This window comes from Plecotus auritus (assembly GCF_963455305.1).
Source record: "Plecotus auritus genome assembly, chromosome: 1".
Classification (NCBI taxonomy): domain Eukaryota; kingdom Metazoa; phylum Chordata; class Mammalia; order Chiroptera; family Vespertilionidae; genus Plecotus; species Plecotus auritus.
This window is the reverse complement of record NC_137770.1, coordinates 72,731,452-72,752,998: the sequence shown is the minus strand read 5'-3', so window position 1 is coordinate 72,752,998 and position 21,547 is coordinate 72,731,452. Positions and strand designations below refer to the sequence as shown.

The following is a 21,547-nucleotide window of genomic DNA, read 5'->3' as shown; positions in this document are numbered from 1 at the left end:
AAACCTGGCAAGCCTGGAAGCCTGCATGGTGGCCTTACAAAGTCAGAGACCTAAAATAACTACAAAGGATGTTCTGAAATGAAAACTTGTTAGCTAAAAGCTGTTTATGGAGGCTAGTCATGTCCTAGGCCAGCACCTTCCCTGCCAAGGGCCAATCTTTACCCTAACTGAGCCTGTCTATTGTCTTTTTGCATCCACGATAACATATCGCTGGAATGTCAAAGTAATTTTCCTTTTTCTGAACCTCTCAAAGCAGACACTGCTCTGCAGAGACCACAAATCCCCTCATTGTTATTGAGTTAATTGCCGGCTGTTAACTATCCTTCACCCACCTAAGTAAAAGAAGCATGTGTCTATCGTTCTACTTTTTATCCAACCCCAAAGGTTTCCCCACTTTGCCTTCTCCTGCCTCCCTAATCTATCACCAGTGGATTTCATGTAACCCACATACTTCTCCTCTTTTGATGGTAATGTATAAAATAAGGTGCAAAACTGCCATTCTCCAGAGCATTATCTCAATCCATTGAGATTTCGCTTCCTGGCAATTGTCAACAGTTTGGCTCAAATAAACTCACAAAAATCCTCTATCGGTTTGAATGTTTCTTACATTGACAACCTCACTGGACTGCTCACTGTTCTAGGACGGAGTGCATGCCTGATTCATCTCCATGTCACCCGTGCCTAGTACAGCTCTAACGCATAAGCCATCCATAAAAGCTGAATAGAGGACGGAAGGGAAGAAGGAATGACAATACCCAGGCCTTGCCACTTTAATGAAAAGCTGTGTTGTGAAAGAACAATTTCTCCTCTATTTACAGGGGAGGAAGATCTGCCAGATAAACTGACTATGGCAGGAGGCAAGGCCAGATGGGCAGACCAAGTGAGGGAATTCATTTCCCTCTGGATATTAAAGATGTTATCTGGGCGAGGCTGCCAGGGCAATCAGCAGAGGGGTGGGAGGTTCTTGATAAAGCTCCCTATCTTACGCTGCATCTGCAGACCAGTTTTCCAAGTGTAATAAAGCCCTGGCAGCCTGAGATGTGCTGGCCTCTGTCTCCTCCCCACCCCCCACAGACCAGCCTGAGAGAGGAGAGGAGAGCAGACAGACCCCAAACTCCTATTCTGCTCTCAGAACGTGACGCCTTCATTTACCTGGCTCATCCAAGAGAGGCAACACGTCCAATGCCTTGGGACAGCAATTTTCACCCATGAGCCACAAGAATTTTTAAAACCTGCGGTACCTGCCCTAGCTGGTTTGGCTCAGTGGCTAGAGCATCGGCCTGTGGACTGAAGGGTCCCAGGCTCAATTCCGGTCAAAGGCACATGCCCGGGTTGCCAGCTCCATCCCCATTGGGTGTGTGCAGGAGGCAGCCAATCAATGATTCTCTCATCATTGATGTTTCTCTTTCTCTCTTCCTTCCTCTCTGAAATAAATAAAAAATATACATATCTATTTTTTTAAAACATGCAATACCTGACTATTTAATTAGGAGCATTGACCTCTTTTCCCTTAGATTGTCAAATACAAAATTACAACAGCCAACACAACAATAGCTGTCCAGTGTGAATGAAGCAAAATTATACCTATTTTTTTTGCCAGATCGACCAAAAATATAATATGTTATTTGGGGTGCTGCAGAATCTTAGTACTAGTTTATGTGTGTGCATGAGATAAACAAGGGTGACAGCTGCTGCCTTAGAGGTTAGACACAGGGGTAAGGCCACCATCCAAAGGCAATAGCAGGAGGGTAGCCAGATCGACCAGGTGTTCTAACTACATCCTTTTAAAGGTGATTTAGGTTCGAGAAACTTAAGGCCTTCTGAGGACCCTCCCTAATGTCACTGAGAGACCAAAGGTAGTTTCCCATTTTCCTCAACCCAGAACAGTAAATATTGCACAAGTCTACGGACAAATTTGGATTGCACTGAGAGAGACAGCCACCTCTCCCAGGGGTGCTCTGAGCAGCAGGGGAAAAACAGTGCCCAAGGTTTGGTTTGTAGTGTCAGCCCTGCAAGAATACCAATTAGGCCGAAACCGGTTTGGCTCAGTGGATAGAGCGTCGGCCTGCGGACTGAAGGGTCCCGGGTTCGATTCCGGTCAAGGGCATGTACCTTGGTTGCGGGCACATCCCCAGTAGGAGGTGTGCAGGAGGCAGCTGATCGATGTTTCTCTCTCATCGATGTTTCTAGCTCTCTATCCCTCTCCCTTCATCTCTGTAAAATATCAATAAAATATATTTAAAAAAAAAAAAGAATACCAATTAGTCCTGCAGAACTTGGGGGTTTCTCCCACTCAGCCAAGGGATACCTGCAAGGCCGAGCAGCCAGCCACAGGCCTGTGGGCAGAGAGGCAGCTCCCTCAGCCCACCAGAGCTCAGGAGGTTCTGAGGGCCAGTTCTACACACACATACACACACACACACACACACACACACACACACACACACACACACACGGCAGCAGGAGGCCATATTGCACAGTGACCAAGAACTCGCCTTCTAGAGAATAGGGTCGCTCCTTGACCCAACCAGAGCAGAGAGGAGTGGGGAGAGTTACAGAGAAGTGTTGTGCTTTAAAAAGAAGGCAGTAATACAGGACCTGGAGCTCCCTGGAGCTTCTGTGCCAGCTCTCAAAGGGATAATAGCAGCAGCATTAGGACTTTGATGTGGTTCCAAAAAGGAGGGTTTGGGCCTAAAAAAAAAAAAGTACCCAATGGATACTCTGTGGGTCCTAAAATTCTGTTGTAAATCACCCCGAGTTATTCACCACACTTGCACACGGAGCTGCACGTCGCAAAGCAAAGGTTTTGTGCAGGTACCCTTCCATCGCAGCCCGAGTACCTCCAACCCTGCCCTACTGCCCCGACCCCTAAAACCAAAAGCTTTAGATTCCTAGCTGGGAAGCAACATCTACAGGCCCCTTAGCATAGAATTAGAAACACGTGATGATTTGAAGAAACACTGCTTAGGACAGAAGAAATCACTCTCTGCCCAGGATCTCCTCGGAAAAATAAAAGTGAAGATTAGGCAACAGGAGCTAAGTCCAGGCTTGAGCGCCCCTGAGGTCAGGGGTGCAGGTGTTCTGGGGGGAGAGTGAGAGGTTTGAATCAGCCCTTCCCCCCTTACCAGGCAGATCCTGATCTCTCTCATCCACAGCTGCTAACCATGTTTGCTCCCTCTCACATCTTCTTCTTTCTCTTCTTCTTTTTTTATTTTATTATTATTATTTTAAAATATATTTTATTGATTTTTTACAGAGAGGAAGGGAGAGGGATAGAGAGTTAGAAACATCGATGAGAGAGAAACATCGATCGGCTGCCTCTTGCACACCCCCTACTGGGGACATGCCCGCAACCAAGGTACATGCCCTTGACTGGAATCGAACCCGGGACCTTTCAGTCCGCAGGCCTATGCTCTGTCCACTGAGCCAAACCGGCTAGGGCCCTCTCACATCTTCTTGAGGTGCTGGCCAACCTTCTCCCACCTCACTTGGTCGGGCCCAGCCTTAACTGCTCCCCCTCCCATAGGCAGACACTGGCTCCCAGATTGAAGGCACAGTTCTCTCCAAAGGCACCTGGGAGGTCGCTTCCAAGCAACAACTTAAAGAACTTTTTTCTTTTAAAAATCTTCAGGTTTCTTTTTTTTCCCCTTTTCTTAAAAAAATCTATATCTATATCTATATCTCTCTATCTCTATATCCTAACCAGTTTGACTCAATGGCTAGAGCTTTGGCCACAGACTGAAGGGTCCTGGGTTCAATTCTGGTCAAGGGGACGTGCCTCGGTTGCAGGATCGATCCCTGGCCCTGGTTGGGCCCAGCCCTGGTCGGGGCACATGCAGGAGGCAACCAATCGATGTGTCTCTCTCACATTAATGCTTCTCTCTCTCCCCCTCCCTCCCACTCTCTCTAAAAATCAATGGAAAAATATCCTCAGATGAGGATTAACAACATCAACAAAAATTAGATAGATACTGGTAGACAGACAGATAGATATAGATATCTATAGCTATATCGATATTGGTATATGAATAGCTCTTCATGTAAAGTACAGTTCCCCAGGTTGAGGTATGCTGTGGCCTGGCCTGCTGTCACGGCAGGATGAGTACAGCGGAGGGCAGGGTGGGGCTGGCAGGGGAGCTAACTGCAGAGGCCACCCCATAGTTCTTGCAGGGGCTGCTCCTGCCCAGCATCATTTCGTTCTTGCAGGTGAGGAACCCATAGGAGGCGATCAGCGGGCCTCCATACAGGACGCAGATGAGCCATCCTCCCGCATTCGGTAGGACACCTCATAGGTGTTCACCCACAGGGTGCGCTCTCAGGGCAGCAGCCGGGCAGCTGGGGCTGGCCGAGTCGGATCTGGCTGGCCACCTTGCTGGTGGCGGACGCGGATGCAGCGGTAGCCAGAGGCCTTGGACAGCTTCTTGGAAAACCAGGGGCATCTGTCGTGCTCTTAGTGCCTCCTGGAGAGCCGCACTGAACACCTGTCTCTGCTCGCTCAGGCAGCCCGGGTCCTCAGAGGCTGGAGAGGAAGCCTGTGGGGTGATCCCTGGGAGCATGTTTGTCCTTTCCAGCCCAGCTGGCCTGGCTCCGACCAGCCGTGCGGGGGTGCGGGGGTCTGGCACCGGTGCTGCGGCCAGGGGCAGTGAGAGGTTTCTGGGGGTCCTGCCGCTCCGCAGGATGCGCTTGCTCAGGGGCTCTTCACTTTTGCCTTCTAAACGCCTGCGTCTTCCCGTCCCATCCCTTTCCCTGCTCTTCAAGATAACCCCTACCCTGAATTAACAATTACCATTCTCTTACTTTCTTCATAATTTGACCAACTCTGTCTTTATCTCCAAACAGTATATTGCTTAGTTTTGCAAGTTTGTGAACTTTATGTAAATAGAATTGTTCTATATGTTTCCAAGGTTTGCTTTTTCACTGAGCATTTTCATTGCTATGGTTTCCATCTTATGGATTGAGGGCTTATATCATAACCGGTGGCCCAACATTTGGATTTTTGCAGTTTGAACTCTGAGGCCGCTTCTAGAGCACGGCTCCAGTCCTTGGATTTGAAAACTGCCTGCAGAACGAAGTCTTTCCGTGCTGTTTGATTTCTGTTGATAAGTAACCCAAAGGCTTTTGTTCTATAAGTAGAACACTGACAAATGCCTAAACTTCAGCTACCCGTTATTCTTGTATCACAGCCCCACTTGCTGAACACGGAGTTGGCCACTGTTGAAAGTCCAGTTGCCTCCACCAACTGAGAAATGAATGATGTAAGTTTATGGTCTTGTTTCTCCTAACAACCCATCTCTTTGATGATCAGCTGCTAGCAGCTTATATCTTTAAAAACTCTGTTCTCCTCCTCCCACCTCAGAGCGTGTCTTTGGTTCATACCTAGGGCTATGTTGTCTGATTTGCAAATCACACAGGAATAAAATTCTCTTAATTTCTTCTGGAATTTTTGTTAACAGAATCAACCAAAAACATATTCCACTTTTGATGGACATAGAACTGTTTCCAGTTTTTTGCTAGTTACAAGCAGTGTTGTTATGAATATTCTTGTACATGTATTCCCATGATGCGTGTCAGTGAGTGCTCCTGAGGTTTTTGTAAGAGAGGTTAGGCTGGGTTGTAGGGAATGCACATCTTCAGCTTTACCAGATGATGCCAAATTGTTTTCCAAGGTGCAAGGTAATTGTAATTTGCAGTCCCAACGGCAGTGTTTCCGTTTGTTAGATATCTTCACCAATACTTGATGTTTCCTTATTTTTTTGCAAATCATTAAAATAGTATTGTGGTTTAAAGTGTAGCTTAATTTGCATTTCTAGGATTTCTAATGATATTGAACATCATGCTATATGTTTACTGGCCATTTCCATTCCCTCTTTTAAAAAGTGCCTATTCTAGTCATTTGCTCAATGTTTCTTCTATTGATTTATCTTTTTCTCATTGATTTGTAGTTCTTTATATGTCCTGGGCATTCATCCTTTGACAATTTAACAAAACCTTTGTTAAGCATGAATATGTCTGTCTTATCTCTCTAGCTAGATTATTAACCCTGGGGGATAGTAGAGAGTACAGAAAATAAATTAGACCAATAAGAATCCTGTAGAATTATAACTGCCTATTTCTCTTACAGTTCTCTTCACATTTAAGAGCCCTTCAGTAAAAGTCAAGGTTTTTCAATCGCTGGCCTGGAAGGTTACAGGCTGTTTTTGTTTTGCTTTTTGTTGTTAATCCTCACTGGAAGGTATTTTTTCCATTGAGGGAGTGAGGGAGGGGGAGAGACATCCACGTGAGAGACACATGGATAGTCTGTCTGTCCCCCAATCGAACCTGCAACCCAGTAGGTTGACGGGGAATCGAACCCACAATCCTTCGGTCAGCGGGGCCGACCCTCTAACCACTGAACCGCACCAGCCAGGTACGGTTTGCTTTACTTATTTTCAAAGAACCAATCACAACAAGACAAAGAATGTTGAGTTGTCAGATTTTGCTACATCCAGATGAGGGCGTGGGTACCCGGAGGTGAACTCGCTGCCCTCTCGTTGATGACTGGTGCGGGGAAGTAGTTTCCTTTGCCCCATGCGTTGCCTTCTGATCTCTGCTTGTGCCAGTCTCTCTAGCTTCGCAGAAATCTCTCCGAATTGAAGGCCAAAACAAATTCTGTTGGTTCAAGTCCCTCCGGGCTTGGCACGTAGCCAAGCGCTCAGTTCCTTTACAGATTTACCTATAGCGCCCCAGAAATGCAAGGTCCAACCACTGTGCTAGGACTTAGGGCGGCGGAAACGCTCAGCGCACCCCAGGTGGTACTTTAGCTGTAGCCACAAGCCTCCTCTCCCTGTATTTCCTCCGCTGAACACTCTGGGGAACGTGTCTTGCGGATGGGAAGTGAGAGGCGTCCCTTGGTGAAGTGGGCCGGAGCTTGCGAGGTTTCAGCGGGGTCGCTGTTTGCTCCCTGCTCTGCTTCACTGGAACGGAGAGGGGACCAGCAGGACTTTGGGACCTGTTCCTGGAGGCGTTGCAGTAAGAGGGTGCAAGGTCAACAGACGCGTTTGGCGCCTCCATGCAGCGGGTGCCCGAGTGGCCACCCACAGCCCCGGGATAGGGGCGGGCCCTGAATCGCCGGGTGCTGGGGCGTCACGGGCGGCCGCTCCTGATTGGCTGCCGCCACGGTCACGGGCCGGGCGCTCCGAGATTGGCAGAGCCAGAGGCCGGAGCCGGAGTAGCGGGACCCGGGCGTCTGGTCGCAGTTCGAGGGGCTGCCGTCAGCACCAAATCCAAAGCCCACGTTGGGAGTCTGGCCGGGAAGCGCGCACCATGCCCTACGTGCTCATCAGCACCCAGATCCGCATGGTGAGTACCCCGCCTGGCCAGTGGAGTGGGGGCCGGCCGGGCCTCGGGGACTGCGGCCGCACTTTGGCGCCTCCCTCTTGGGCAGCGCCCGCGGTGCAGGGCCCGGAAAGTGTCCGGACACGCCCCCTCGGGCCTCAGGGAGGGAGGCTGGGGATCCGACTCTGCCCAGATCGCGGAACTCGTAGCTCTGGCCGGCTTGGCGCCTCCGAGGACGCGAAGGAGGCCAGATGCGTGCGTCCCTGTGACCCAGCGAGCTTGGGCGCTTGCGGCTGCTCCCACCTGTCCACGGGAAACCCTGGCCTCACACGTTCAACACCCACTGCCCTACAGGGAGCCGCTCCGCAGGGGATTGGGGGGGAGGGGGCGGGGATGTAGTAACCTGAGGAAAAGAGGTTTGGAAAAGGATGTGCTAAGATGCTAAAACAGCTATGCCCAGTGCCTGACCCACCCACAGCCGCTAACTGCACCCTTAAGCACTTCCAGGAAGAGTTGTCCCTAAGGCCTTAGGAAAGGAAAAGAAAAAAAACACACAAAAAAACTCTTCCTGCTCAAGAAGAATAGGGCGCCCTAGCCAGGCCTGGGGACTGAAGAGTCCCGGGTTCCTTCAGGTCAAGGGCACATACCTGGGTTGCGGGCTCCTTCCCAGCACACCCTGGTCTGGGCGTGTGCAGGAGGCAACCAATCTGTTTCTCTCACATCAGTATTTCTGTCTTTCCCTCTCTCTTCCACTCTCTCTAAAAATTAATGAAAAAATATCCTTGGGTGAGGATATTAAAAAGAAAGAAAGAAGCCCTAACCGGTTTGGCTCAGTGGATAGAGCGTCGGCCTGCGGACTGAAAGGTCCCCGGTTCCATTCTGGTCAAGGGCATGTACCTTGGTTGTGGGCACATCCCCAGTAGAGGGTGTGCAGGAGGCAGCTGATGGATGTTTCTAACACTCTCTCCCTCTCCCTTCCTCTCTGTAAAAAATCAATAAAATATATTTTTTAAAAAAAGAAAAAGAAGAAAGGGGAGAACGCCGCCCATGGTGTTAGAGGTGGGGAGACCACCATTCCGGAGTCAAAAGTCACCCTCCTCTGGGTGCAGTTTCCTAAGAAGGTGCTGGTTGCTCCAGGGGCCCCCTTTTAGCTTCAGAATTATATGACTGGGTCCCCCAGCTGGGCAGCAGGATGCTCCTCTGCCTCTTCTCACTCCCCAGGGCTGAGTGACCCATCAGAGCGTAAGCAACTCCCTGGGGGCGGGAAATGAGCAGCTCACCTCAGCATGGGTCCTGGCCATGCCCAGGGCAGTGGTCTGAGAACCAGTCACTGGAGCAGTTGTTAAATGTGGGCTCCTGGCCCCTTCCCAGACCTCTCAAAACACTCTAAGCCTGGGGCATGGGAATTCGGTGCTCCTCAGGGGGTTTTAAAAAATAGGTCAGCTGTACTGCTATATAATACACAAACCACAGAATTCACCAAGGTAAAGCGTACAATTCAACAGCATTTTTTTTTAGCATGTTCAGAGTGCAACCATCATTCTAATCAATTTTAGAACATTTCCATCACCTTAGCAGTCACTTCTCATCACTGCCCGCCCCCAGGCCCCCAGCCCCAGGTAACCACTAATCTACTTTCTGTCATAATATGTGGTCTTGTAACTGGCGTCTTTCACTTACATAAGGTTTTCAAGATTCTATATTGCAGTATGCATCAGTGCTCATTACTTTTTATTGCAAATATGATTCCATCATATGGATATGCCACATTGCATTTATCCATTCAGCAGCTGAAAAACATTTAGGTTGCTTCTACTTTTGATTATTATGAATAATACTGCTACCGACATTGCCATACAAGATCTTATGTGGACAGGCTTTCATTTCTCTGCTCTCCAGCTGATTGTGACACACATTAAACACGGTGGTGGGTGGTGCCTGGCACGTAGGTGCTAGTTCAGACAGTGCCCAGCTCCTCTTGGGAGGGGCTAGAGAAGCCTCACATTGTTTGGTTGGGTCACTGACTGGCCTCACCCTTTTCAAGAGCATTCTCAGCCCTCAAGGTCCCTCACCAACCCCTCCAACCTTTATCTAAACTGGCTCAGCACCAGCAGGCAGGGAGGAAGGAGAGGCAAGACTGGCTACCTCTACCTGGCAGCCAGCCAAGCATCCACTGTGGCTTACCTTGCAGGAGGTGGGTCCCACCATGGTGGGCGATGAGTACTCCGATCCAGAGCTGATGCAGCATTTGGGGGCCTCAAAAAGAGGCGTCCTGGGAAACAACTTGTAAGTAGTGGCATTCTTAAGTATCTTTTCCCCTGGATCCGTCCCTGTTCCCTTCACACACCACCAAGACCAGGGACAATGCCACTACCCAACCTCAGAGCTCCCTGCCTGCCTCCTGGGCTCTGTCCTCTTATAGGGTCAGTCCTGTCTGCAGCCTCACAGCCCCCCAGGCTTGCTCTGAGGCTTTCCCACTGCCCTCCCTTCATAAGAGAGCTCACTGACAAAGTCAAGTCCCAGGACAAAGTCCCAGGACAGAGTCCAGTCCCTAGAGACGGGATTATGAAAGTGCTCTATTCCTTGCTCTCCCCCCTATCTCCAAGCTGGACCTTATCGTGGCAAAGACAGGCACAGGGAAAAGGTTTCTGTCTTTAAGAGCTGGCTGATTACAAACCTAAGCCCCCAAAGCAGGGAGCAGGCAGCCTGGGTCCTACTTCCAGCTCAGCCAGCAGCCTGGTACTTGGCCACTTCCCTTGGCTTTCTTCACACTAGTTCTGAGCTTGAACAGTGAGTGCTGCTTCCTTTTCTGCCCCTCCCCGTTCATGCCCTACAGGCAGGGAGAATCCTGCGCCACAGGCTGGAACTCCTTAGAAGGGTCCCCAGAATGAGCCCCATTCAAAGGGGGCAGCTAGGAGAGGCGAGCTGGTGTCAGCCCCTTGGGTCAGGGCTGGAGGGCGGAAGCCAACCCCATCCATTTGCCATGCTGCATTGATCTGGAGATGCCCGGCTTGGAGCTTGTGCCCTTTACCTATGTGATGGCCCTTTAGAATCCGTTCACCTGAAAGAAGGAACACAAGCCTTCACTGTGCTAGGAAGAGGCGCCCAGAGTTACAAACTGTTGGGGGTCAAGCTATGGCCCCAGAACTGCGGCAGGAGGGGCAGGAGGCTGGGTGAGGCCCTGGGGAGCAGCCATTCTTCCTGAACAGTGCAGCAGCCTAGGGCAGGGGGGGAGGAGGGGTGTGTCAGCCCGGTCTTATGACACTGGGAAAGCAACTTAAGCACTCTAAGTTTTCTCATTTACAAAATGAAAACAATGATGGTGCCTTCCTCGGGCTGTTGGGAGGAATAAGATGATGCATGGAGAGTGCTTAGCAGGGGAGGGTCAGGGAATGTGCACGCAGCCCGGCACCTGGAAGACACCAGCAAGTGTCAGTCCTTGTTATGAGCATTCCTGCCCAGGTGTGGTCTTCAGCAGACACTAGCTTTGTAGGGGAAGCTCGCACTGTGACCCCCTCACGCTGCCCCTCTCCATCTGTTCGCAGTTACGAGTACTACGTCAATGATCCTCCTCGAATAGTCTTGGACAAGCTGGAACGCAGGGGCTTCCGTGTGCTGAGCATGACAGGCGTGGGCCAGACGCTGGTGTGGTGCCTGCACAAGGAGTGACCCTCACTGTGAGGAGCGGACAGGGCACCCCTTCTCTGAGTGGTTGCCTATGGGTCCTGATCCCAAGCCCTCCTCACTCACTGCCCTGCCCCTCTTCCCAAATTGTCCTTTTCCCTTGGACCAGCACCACTGGGCAGTGACTGGCCCTCTGAAACCTGCTCCCAGCTGCCCCTCCACCTTCCAGCTGGGTGAGGGTTCTGGAGGAGTCCATGTTCATGGGCAGGCTGAGGGGCTGGCAAGAGCTAGGCTGCCTTTGTCAGGAGCACTGGCCCTGACAAAGACTGGGCGGGTGGGTCCTGTGCTGCTAATCTAAGCCAATAAAGGGCTGTGATGATTGGTTGATTCTAAGCTGTGTGTGTGCAGAGACTCTCAGCAAGTGGAGCACCTCCCTGGGGTCTGTCCACTGCCAAGGGGGAGAGCCAGCCTGGGCGGAGCCTCTGAGGCAGAGCCCAGGACCCAGGGCCACACTGGACAGGCCAGCTTCCTACGCTTATATATGCAACAGAGGTAGACTTAAAAAAAAAAGTTTATTAGGGAGAGGGGCTGTGGGGTGGTAGGGCTGGATGCTACGTGAGCTGCCCCACCTTATCCTCCTGCTGCATCTGGGCGATCAGCTGCTGCCGCTCAGCTGCTTGGCGCATGCGCATCATGACGAGGCTTTCGTAGTCCCTCTCGGACACCACTGAGCCCTGGGGGACAGAGGAGGGAGAGGGAGATCAGGGCCTCGGCAGAGCTAGGCAAGAGTCAAGAAGAACGGTGCCCAGGAGGAGAAGGACCGGGAGCACCTGCAAGCCCAGTTCATCATGTCCTTCCCTCTCCAGTCCGCTCTGGTCCAGCTTTCCCAGGGGATTCACTCCCTCCATTCCTCTCAGCCCTCTACCCCAGCTTCTGCTTCTCACCAGTCTCCAGTGAAGGGAAGTTGTCAGTCAGAAACCCACTCTGCTCTGCCAGGTGGAGGCAGGAGCACTGCGCCCTCCCAGCTGCCCATCTTCCCTGTGGACCGGCTCTTGCTGAGGTCACAGGAGAAGGAAGCCCTGCCCTAGACACAGCCTCGATCAACCTCAGCCTAAAAAAGAGAAACAAGCACGAAGCTGGCTTGCCGCCTAAAAATACACACCAGGGTTCTTGGAGGGTAGGGCCTGTAGCTCTTTCTTGTATGATCTTGCCAGCAGAGTGCAGGGGATTAAAGACTGCTATATTTTAATCATCAAAAGAATAATAAACAACCACCTCAATGGGCGAAGGCTGTGGGGTGGAGAGGCGGCTCCACAGTGCCACGAGCCGAGCTGCCAGCCCCACGCCCTGATAAGGTCTGCAGCGGGGATTAAATCACTTCCTCCTTTGGGGCAGCTGAAGCCACGTGGAGTGTGAGGCCCACCTGAGTTGGCACAGAAGCAAGGCCAGGGGGCTACGCAGCGGGCAAAGGTGCGGCGCCCTGTTCTGTGGTATGCCAACCTGCTGCACGCTCATGGAGTAAGTCAGGAGGCAAGTTTAGTGGTCAGTGACACAGGGAATAAGAAGGAAGTGGCTGTGGTTAAGATGCCAGACCCTGGCCAACTGGTTTGTAGTATTGGGGGTTCGGAACAAGGAAGTGTTATTCAGACCAGATCCCCCTGCTCCTCCCCCAGCTCCACCCCTCTCTTTCTCTCTCCTGGGCTGCAGAAGCTCTGAGCAGAGTTGCCCTCCCAGCCAGGCCCACCTATCTCAGCTTGGTCAGAGCTCTGCTGACAATCCAGGCAGTCTCATGTGACCCAGCCCCCTCCACATAGGAGGGGCCTCAAGTGAGGCCCAGGCAGCCCACAGGAAGGACTGTAGCACAGGGTGCAAGGCAGAGGACCCTGCCCCTCAGCTGCTCTCTCCTGCCCTGAGGCCGTCTGGTAAATGGATGAAGGATGAGGAAACAGAGCAGCTTAGATTGGGTGTCAGGCCAAAGGGAGGGCAATTCTCCCCTCCCCAAGGAAATACTGCTCTGCTGAGAAAACTCGAGTCACCCTGGCATGCCCTGAGCCCAGCCCTGGAAGCAGCCAGCCCTTTATTGGCATGGGGCTGCTCCCTGTTAACACACCCTCTGCCTCCTTCCCCCATACCTGTGGGCTCTGCTAATGAGGGCCTGTCCCCAGGCTGAGTCACCCACACTAGCAACAGGTCTCTTCTTCCTCCACAATCGCTCCCCACGCCTGCACTCAGTTAACTCACACCTCCCTGGGCGCCTCTCCCCCAGACACACAGGGGGCTGGGGAGCTATGCCTGCTGCTACAGCCCAGGATGGTGGTGGGGAAAGGAGACAGTGTGCTGACATACAAGGCAGGGCTGCCCCAGACAAGTCCCCAGAGGAATCCTTGGTTCCCCAGTGGCCCTGGGGTGTTGGCCACGGCTGCCCCAACTCCTGCATGCGGATGCTGCAATTACCGGAGCATGAAACCTGGCTTCCCACCTGACTGAGTCAGCTGAGAACAACAACACACCTCCACGCCACACCAGCACAACTAGCAGGGCACTCATCAGAGGCAGGGAGCCACGGCAGACAGGCAGGGCCAGGGAGAGGGTGAGCTGGGGCCGTGAGGAGCTGGGGCAGAGACCGCTCCTACCACCTGAGAAGATTCATCCCTCACCCCCTGGCGCTCCTCTCACTCCGGCTCCAGTAAGTGCTGCTTCCTCCTCTCGGGGTTTTTCCATTGCCCTATCAAGTAACCAGGCCACTCTTGTCCCTCTGGAGACTCCCTGTGCCAGCAACTCGTGGCCCTCTGCTAGCCTCTTCCGGGGACGTTGTCTCACCACCCAGGTGCTGGCCTGAAGTCTGTGCTGAGCAGAAAGCTGGAGGCCTCTGCTAGTCGTCCACGTGGGCTGTCTCCCATCTCTTGTCATTCACTGCTCTGGCAGAGACCAAGTGGTCCCTAGCCACTGCTGTACTGGACTTCTAAGGTGTGCTGGCTCCCTGGCCCCATGGAGACCTGGCGGAAAGGCTCCTTCCGCAATGCCTCCTTCTTCAAGAGGCTGAGCCTGGGGCGGCCTCGAGGACTCCGGCGACAGGGCAGTGTGCTGAGTCAGGCCAGCATGGCTGGCGGGGACCATGAGGAGTACAGCAACAGAGAGGTCGTCCGGGAGCTTCGAGGGAGGCCGGATGGCCGGCGCCTGCCACTGTGGGGGGACGAGCAGCCCCGGACCACCCTTCTGGCCCCACCCAAGCCCCCTCGCCTCTACCGAGAGAGCTCCAGCTGCCCCAACATCCTGGAGCCCTCACCTGCCTACACTGCTGCCTACTCGGCTACCCTGCCCTCGGCGCTCTCCCTGGCAGACGCCCTCCACGAATACTCCGAGGAGGACCTTGTGGACACGCCCCCCTTCCAGAAGACACCTGCTCCGGACCTTAATGATCCCTTTTTCTCCTTCAAAGTGGACCTGGGGATTTCACTTCTTGAGGAAGTTCTACAGATGCTGAGGGAGCAATTTCCCACTGAGCCTGGCTTCTGAATGGGGTGAGGGTGTGCAGAGGTGTAACTGGAAGAGACGAAAGCCTGGGGACCCAGGGAAGGAAGGTAGAGTTGTGGGTTAAGAAAAAGGTGCGGGTGGGAATCCAGGGCCCTGCCTGCCCTCTGGGTCCTCAACAGTCCTCCAGGTCACCCCGGAGTGGAGGGACAGAGGTGTGGAGGCAAGCTGGAAATGTGAAGGGGCACTTGCTATCAAGAGCCCTGAAGGCAGCAGCGAGGCTGGGAAAGAGGCCACACGGCAACTCCAGGGGCCAGGCAGAGGCCAGCAGAGGGGGTGGGTGGCACAAGGGGTGAGTCAGGGAGTGGAGGAGACACAGACTGGACAGATCTACCCTCTGAAGCTACTCTCCACAGCGAGAGGTTACAGGACAGGTTTAGGCAAAAGTGGTCCAAATCAGACCTAAGGGGAAAATGAGAAGACCTGAGGGGAGAGGATGAGACAGGCTTGACTCTGTCCAGTGTAGTAGCCACTAGTTACATGTGGCTGTTTACATTTAAATAATTGAAACTAAGTAAAATTAAAAATTTAGTCCCTCAGCTGCACTAGCTGCATTTCAAATGCTCAATCGTCACACATGACCAACGGCTTCTACACTGAACAGTGGAGGGTGAACTTTATTAACATCACTGGGGGAAGTCCTACTGGGTAGTTAATAGGACCACAGTGCCCCTAGACCGTGGCCTTGAGGCAGCAGAGGCATGGGGGAGGGGAGCCCAGGGGCCTGCACAGGAAGGGAGGGGCTGGCAGAGGAGGAAGAGGGAGGCACAGAGACACACATCATGAGTAGGAGAGGGGGCATGAGAGACTCCAGCTGCCAACACAGCTGCCTGGAGCAGTCCCCAGGGCCTGAGGAAGGTGGATGCAGGGACTGCCAGCTGAAGGCACAGACACAGCGTGGGAAGGGCTGTGTGGGGAGTTCCCAGAACTATTGCTGATGGGAGCCCTTGGGATATGCAGCAACAACAGTGGCAGATTTCCCTTCATCCTTCCCCCAACGAGAACACAAGAGGACCAAACCAGGGATGGACATGGAACTCATGGCCGTTACCATGAAGAGGCACAGCTAGTCTACAGAATCCTCCACCAGGACTGGGAGCTCTCCTGGACCCTCACCGATGGGGCCTGCCACCCGGGGCCAAGCCCACTGGCTAAGGCCACATGCTGTGCTATTGCCCCACACTGTGGCTTGGCCAGACTTTAAACTAGAGCTCAGGTAGGCTGGGTCATGTGGTTCTGAGTTCCAGGCGTGAAGAGAGAGGGAAGCTTCGGCACATACTGCTTCCACAACCCAAACCCGTGGCCTCCATCTCCCCTCCTCCTGTGGATGTGCCCAGAGAAGGCTCCTCCCCGGATGCAGGAGGCAGTAAATAAAGTTCTATATAGCAGCCTATGCAATGTCATCTGGGGCTGTGAAATGCTGGGACTTAACGGTGAGGGAAGGAGCTCTCTAAAGAAGGGTCATCAGTTGGACAGTTCCTTTTCCTCCTTTGTCCATGGTCCGGGACACCTCCCAGAGCTTCGGTTCTCACGGGGGGTGGTGGGGGGTGGTGTGTGTGTGTGTGTGTGTGTGTGTGTGTGTGTGTGTGTGTGTGTGTGTGTGTGTGTGTTCCTAAATAGAAGCCTTCATGGAGCTGTGAGGACCAGTAGCCTGTGTGGAGAACACACCAGCTGAGGCCTGCTTCCTCATGAGTCGACCAGGCAGCGAGCGCCCAGTGTCGGCAGGGTCACTAGTGTTATTTCTGAGGAGGAGATAGCACTTCTTGAAAGCAGGTCCTGCCTGGGGCAGCCGCAGACACACCTGAAGAATGAGTTGGGGACGCAAGTGGAAGTAGCTGCCCTCGTCCTCTACCCCTTCCTCGCAGCACCAGGTTGTCTAAGAGCCAAATGCTTCACATCAAAACCAGGCTGCCTGCAGGCCAGGGAAACCCCCCTGGGTGAGGATGGTCTCCAGCAGGAGCCCGGGATGTGGAGGGAAAATAAGGTCTAAGACTCTTTGTAGGGTGGGCCGCTGGCACCCAGAAAGGAAAAGGGGTCGGCACGAAATCACAGTCCCCTGCTCCGGTTGGCAGACCTGCCAATCTCACTCCATCAGGATGAGCTGCATTTGCGAGCAAAGAGCCCCGAGAAGAGCCCAAACAGGAAAAGGTTCCCCAAACCCTGGGCAGGCACCCTGTGTGAGGCCTGGCTCCTTACCTGTGACAGTCCTGGGTGGCTGGGGCCGTCCTTGCCCTGGGGCCGTCCCTCCAACCAGGAAATCTTCAGAGGATTATCGACCAGGCCCACTTCATTCTGGACAGCCAGCTCCTGCCAAACACAGCCTCCAGTTAGTCCTATCACTCCGAAAATCAGCTATGGAGTGGCTCTCTCTACCCCCACAGAAAGTACCAGAACCAGCAAACTCATCCTCCAAGCAAAACTGAGCAACCTTCCCATGATGGTGTGCCGAGTAGGGTACTTGGAGAAGGGGGAAAGGCAGGGTAGGGCCCCAACCTGGAGGCGCGCCAGCTCCCGTGGCAGAGTGGAGGGGTGGAGCCAGCAGCAGGAAATGCTGTTGGTCCACGTTCTCCTTTATCCCAGAGCATTCTCCCGCCCATCCCTTCCCTCGCTATGCCTGTACTCCTCCCAGGATTCTGGAGTCAGGAGTCAAGCACCTGGGTGGGTGTGGGGGTGAAAGGGCTTGGCTCTGAGCTGCCCCAGAGATTTCCTGGGAGTGTGGATGCCTAACCGCAGGGTACCCCCAGAATTGAGTCCCTCCCTGGAATGGCAGGGCCAGCAGTGGCTCCCCCAAAGCCTCAGGCAGCACTCACCGCAGCCTTGATGGTCGCAAACTCCACCACAGCGGTGCCTGCCTTCTTACTGGAAAGCACAAGGTTGAGCACCTCTCCATACTGTGGGGACAAGGAAGGCCGTCAAGCCTGGCTGCCCGGAGGCCCCCGGGGCGTGTTCAGCTGGGGACAGCTTCTTGTTCCCAGGTTCCCAGAGGGGAGATCAGAGATAGAAGGAAAGGGTTTTTCCCAGGAATACAGGAGAGAAAGGAGAGTCGGACAAAGGGCTGGGACTTGGACTGGCAGAGTGGCAAAGCTGCCTCAATGACTGAAGATGGAGAAGGAGGCAAGGCTTTTGTGCCAGATGCCCACCTCCTCTCCCCCATACACTCAGCCAAGCCCTCTGCTTCTAAGGGTGACGGGCAGGGAAGGTGAGACAGGCTGGAGGGGAGAGGAGGGCTGTGGCCTGGAAGAAGCTAAGCTGTCCTAAGGTCCATGACAGAGAATGAGGCAGGGAGGGCGGTGAGGGAGGTTTAGGCATGGAGATCCTGGGGTTTGGACTGAGATGATGGGAGAGGGAAGTCAGCAAGGCAGACCTTTTGAAAAAGCCGCAGGAGGACATCTCTGGAGTAGCCGCCTTTTGACCCGTCCTCTCTGCACTTCCATTTTAGCTGAAAAGACAGCAGCGGGCATCACCAGCGAATACCAGCCTTCGCCTGAACACCACCAGACCCCACACCTGAGCTTTATAGTCTGAACAGACATCCTCCACTAGCAATCTAGGGAGAACCCTCCAAAATGTGTCCCCCTTGAAAACGGACAAGCAGGGTGGCCTGCTCACTGCAGCCATTCCCCAGCCCTGTGGGATGCTCTCTTCGAGGGCCTCTGGGGCGTGCTGCCTGCAACAGTCAGGGCTAAGAGCAGCCTTCCATGGCGAGCTCTAAGGGGCTGTCCTCCCCGGGCAGTGGGAAGGTAGAAGGCTGTGGAGAGTGGTGCTGGCTCCCTGAGATCCAGTGTCCCCACCAGAAGCCCTTGAGCCACAGAAAGTATCTGTTCTTGCTGAGAGGAGGTAGTGCGAGGTGACCCATGGATCCCCACAGGGCTCACCTTTAGCTTGGGAGTTCCTTTGCCTTCAGGATTTTCTGCCTTTCCTGGAAAATTTGGGGAAATTAGAAAGTAGAGTATGAGGGGGAGAGAAGTTCTCCCAAAGGAGATGCAGCCCAGGCCCAGAAGGACCTAGAAAAGGTCACTCTGACCAAGGGCAACAGCTGCCCCTTCTCAGAAGCCCCTGAAGCTACTACCCCAGGGGGGTCTGCCGGCCGCCTGCTGAAGGGCACTGAGCACTCTGCCGGCGCAGGGCTGTGAACACCTTCTGGGGGCAGGACACAGAGGTACAGACCACACAGTTCTACTAAAACTACAGCTTTTCTCCCGGTTACCTGCTCCAAAATAGAGCCAGCCCTACTTGGGACTAAGGTATATCAGTCTAGGAGATCGAGGGCAGAGGGAAAGCAAACAGGCCCAGAGAACTGGTAGGAAGGACAGGTGGCATGTGTCCACGTGGGGTGCCCCTGGGATTGCAGCAGGTAGACGTCTCCACAGAGAGCTTCCTCAGAGAGGGAGGCGGGTGAGGGTGATGGACTCTCACCTCTTAACCTCTGCTCCCGTTCCTGGCGTATCTGCTCCTGCATCAGCCTTTGCTGTTTTTCCAGCTGCCGGGAACCCTCTTCTCGCAGGCGTTCGATCTGCAGAGCAGGGGGTTGGGAGGTGACAATTCTGTGCAGATCCCATTCCAGGTTGACTCCCGCTGTAAAGGCCCCTGGGAGGTTCCACCTGTAAGCTAGGGCTCAGCAACCTGCAGGTGGGACAGATGGCCCAGATCCCACAGAAGGTGGGGAAGGCATGACCTCCCAGCCACCACACCCAGCTAGGTCCACCTCTCCCCAACTCCTGCAGATGGCCTCAGGCCCTCATGCCCAGTCACTTACCTCCTGCTCTAGTGTCCTGGTGCTCCGTCTCTCCTCCTCCTCCTCCTCACCCTGGGCCTGGGCCTGAGCCTGCCGCTCCCGGGCCTCCAGGTCTAGACACAAGGGTTGAATGACCCAATGGCTGGTCTAAGCAGTTTCTACACGGCCTCAGCTCCCCCAGCTCTGGCTGCTTCCCCAGCTTCACACAGGATGAAACCGTACAGTGACTCTGCCCCCACCCTCCATGCCCATGTGCTCCCAAGTTTATTTCCATTGAGAAAAAGTCACAGCACAGAAGTACAGGCTCCAGATGAGTGGCCAGGGTCTGGAAGAGTTAAATCAGCTCATACTGACCGAGCTGGCTGTCTCATCAGTGAACAGGGCGTGGGTAGTTGCTTATGTTAGCCACCCAGGGCCATGTGTCAGGGATGCCAGTGGGAGGAGCTGTTGGCCCCTGTTCCTGCGGTTTGGCACCACAGCCTGACTGTGATCTTGCCTTGGCTTTGATGCATTTTCCACCAAAGAGCTCAGGTTGTCACTGTCTCCTTCACTTCTCTCTCAACTCACATTTACCAAGCCTCACTGCGACCTGGCTACCGCAGCTCCCACAGGGATGGCAGATTCTGTGTGAGGACATCACCCAGGTCACAGAGCCCTTCCCACCTTCCAAGGGAAAATTGCTTGTGGCCCTGTTCCAGGCGAACTGCTGTGACAAACTCTTCTCTCGGGCTCGGGACTCAGTGCTTTCTTTTCTGAGCACTTTACTTACCTTCAATCTCCAGAATTTTTGTTTTTGATAAAGAGTTGGATGTACTGGGCTGCCATATGTACATATCAAATGTACGGGTATCAAATAGGCAAGAAGATGGAGGAAAAATCGAGTGAAGAATGTATGGACCAATCTTACTGGGGTGATGAAATTGATTTACAGTCATAATTACACCATTTGGTTAATTTACTAAAAATCACTGAATTGTACACTTGAAATGGGTGGATATTATAATATGAAAAATATACCTCAATAAAGCTGTTTAAAAAAAATGCCTGGACCTCTCTGGATCCTTCTGAGGGGACTTCGCAGAGTGAAAGCTCTGTGCAGAAATGAGGCTGGGACGAGTAAAAAGGCCCCGGATGGCATGGTGAACAAGAACAGATCTACGTGGACTGCGGGTTTAAAGCATAGCTCCAGCCAGTTCTCATCTTAGCTTCTTTGTCTACAAAAAATGGGTTTAGTAATACCCACCTCCTTTGAGCACTGTGACAATTAAAAGAAACAATAAGACATTTGCCACAGTGCCTGGCTAATAGTGAGTCTAGTCACTGCTGTTATTCTGGGTGTCCTTTAGGATCCACCCGAGGACAGGGTTCTTCCCAGAGCTGGGCCAAGAGGCTCTGAGTTGCTGGAACTGAATGAGCTCCAGGAAGGAAGGTGAGGTTGCTGCATGAAACGGCCCAGGGAAACTGCAGGCCACCCAGCACCACCATCTCACCTACCAAGCTTCACTTTCTTCCTTCTCTCATCTAGTTTCTGGGTCCTCTCTGCTGCCTGCTTCTTGGCTTTCCTGATCTTGTCATACGCGGCCTGGCAGGAGAAAGGAATGTCGAGGAGCAGTCAGCGGGGAACAAGCAGAGGGCCCAGCCACCTTCCTGTCCCCGCCCCGTCCCCCCCCCCCCCAGCCCTGGGAGGGTCGCTAGGCTGGGACAGCTGGGACTGTGCTCATGGCATAGTACAGAGGACCGAGGCTGAAATACCACACGGTGATCTCTAACCATGAGGACAATTCAGACAGAGGAGGATGTCTTACCCTGGCTGCAACGTCAGTCAGTACCTCCAAGGCCTGAGAAAGCTGGTGGAAGAGTTCAGCTAAACAAAAAGATAAAAAAACAGAGAGAAGGAAAATTAAATTAGACTTGGTGATGTTGTGCTCCCTCAGAAAAGCACCTCAAAGAAGCCACAGGCTGGCAGAAAAGCTGACATCAGATGACAGACCAGCAAGGAAGGGTGAGTACATCAGCAATGGACCTGACACCCCCAACATGAGGAGCCGGGCTGTGTGCACCAGCATTCCATAGCACTCCCCCAGGAGCACAGGTGGGAACCACATGCCCAGGTGGCCTTGCCTTCTTCTTCCCACACCCAGGAGAGTCTCACCTGCTCTGGGATTATCCGGATTTTTGTCTGGATGGCAGGAGAGGGCCTTCTGCCTATATGCCTTCTTCACCTTGAAGAGTCAGAAAACATGATCATTCACTCTTTCTCACCCATGGCAAACAGGAAAACCTTGCTAAAGCGATAAGGGAAAGCCCTATAAGAGAGGCTGCTGGCTCCCACACTGAGACAGT

At 53.3% G+C, this 21,547-nt stretch overlaps 3 protein-coding genes across 4 annotated transcripts in view; 2 read left to right on the top strand and 1 right to left on the bottom strand.

Moving 5' to 3' along the window:
- Window positions 1-6,790: 6,790 nt before the first annotated feature.
- GCHFR (GTP cyclohydrolase I feedback regulator) lies at window positions 6,791-11,447 on the top strand. Its single transcript, XM_080675841.1, has 3 exons — window positions 6,791-7,338; window positions 9,506-9,600; window positions 10,860-11,447. Exons 1-3 carry the CDS (start codon window positions 7,303-7,305, stop codon window positions 10,981-10,983), a joined length of 255 nt encoding a protein of 84 aa, XP_080531967.1. The 5' UTR covers window positions 6,791-7,302; the 3' UTR covers window positions 10,984-11,447.
- Window positions 10,415-21,547, bottom strand: part of DNAJC17 (DnaJ heat shock protein family (Hsp40) member C17) — a 42,070-nt gene continuing 30,937 nt past the window's right edge. The window contains exons 2-12 of one of the 2 annotated variants that reach the window (XM_080675770.1): window positions 21,357-21,426; window positions 21,010-21,068; window positions 20,699-20,786; window positions 19,226-19,317; window positions 18,886-18,982; window positions 18,345-18,388; window positions 17,834-17,908; window positions 17,280-17,360; window positions 16,666-16,776; window positions 11,568-11,672; window positions 10,415-10,532 (exon numbers count right to left, since the gene is read on the bottom strand). In XM_080675770.1, coding sequence (XP_080531896.1) covers window positions 10,443-10,532; window positions 11,568-11,672; window positions 16,666-16,776; window positions 17,280-17,360; window positions 17,834-17,908; window positions 18,345-18,388; window positions 18,886-18,982; window positions 19,226-19,317; window positions 20,699-20,786; window positions 21,010-21,068; window positions 21,357-21,426 — 912 coding nt within the window. In that variant the 3' untranslated portion in view covers window positions 10,415-10,442. Of the gene's footprint in view, window positions 10,533-11,491; window positions 11,673-16,665; window positions 16,777-17,279; window positions 17,361-17,833; window positions 17,909-18,344; window positions 18,389-18,885; window positions 18,983-19,225; window positions 19,318-20,698; window positions 20,787-21,009; window positions 21,069-21,356; window positions 21,427-21,547 lie in introns of those variants that run through there. The other variant, XM_080675771.1, reaches the window with a different exon arrangement.
- On the top strand, window positions 12,559-15,855 carry LOC308252001 (uncharacterized protein C15orf62, mitochondrial). The gene has a single exon (XM_080675816.1). The coding sequence runs from the start codon at window positions 13,927-13,929 to the stop codon at window positions 14,452-14,454; it is 528 nt and encodes a 175-aa protein (XP_080531942.1). The 5' UTR covers window positions 12,559-13,926; the 3' UTR covers window positions 14,455-15,855.

Bases quoted from the DNA above. Each gene is read 5' to 3' on its own strand.
- GCHFR (XM_080675841.1), top strand. From the start codon at position 7,303: ATGCCCTACGTGCTCATCAGCACCCAGATCCGCATG. The intron at 7,339-9,505 runs GTGAGTACCCCG...CTTACCTTGCAG, and splicing joins TCAGCACCCAGATCCGCATG to GAGGTGGGTCCCACCATGGT. The intron at 9,601-10,859 runs GTAAGTAGTGGC...ATCTGTTCGCAG, and splicing joins GGCGTCCTGGGAAACAACTT to TTACGAGTACTACGTCAATG.
- LOC308252001 (XM_080675816.1), top strand. From the start codon at position 13,927: ATGGAGACCTGGCGGAAAGGCTCCTTCCGCAATGCCTCCTTCTTCAAG.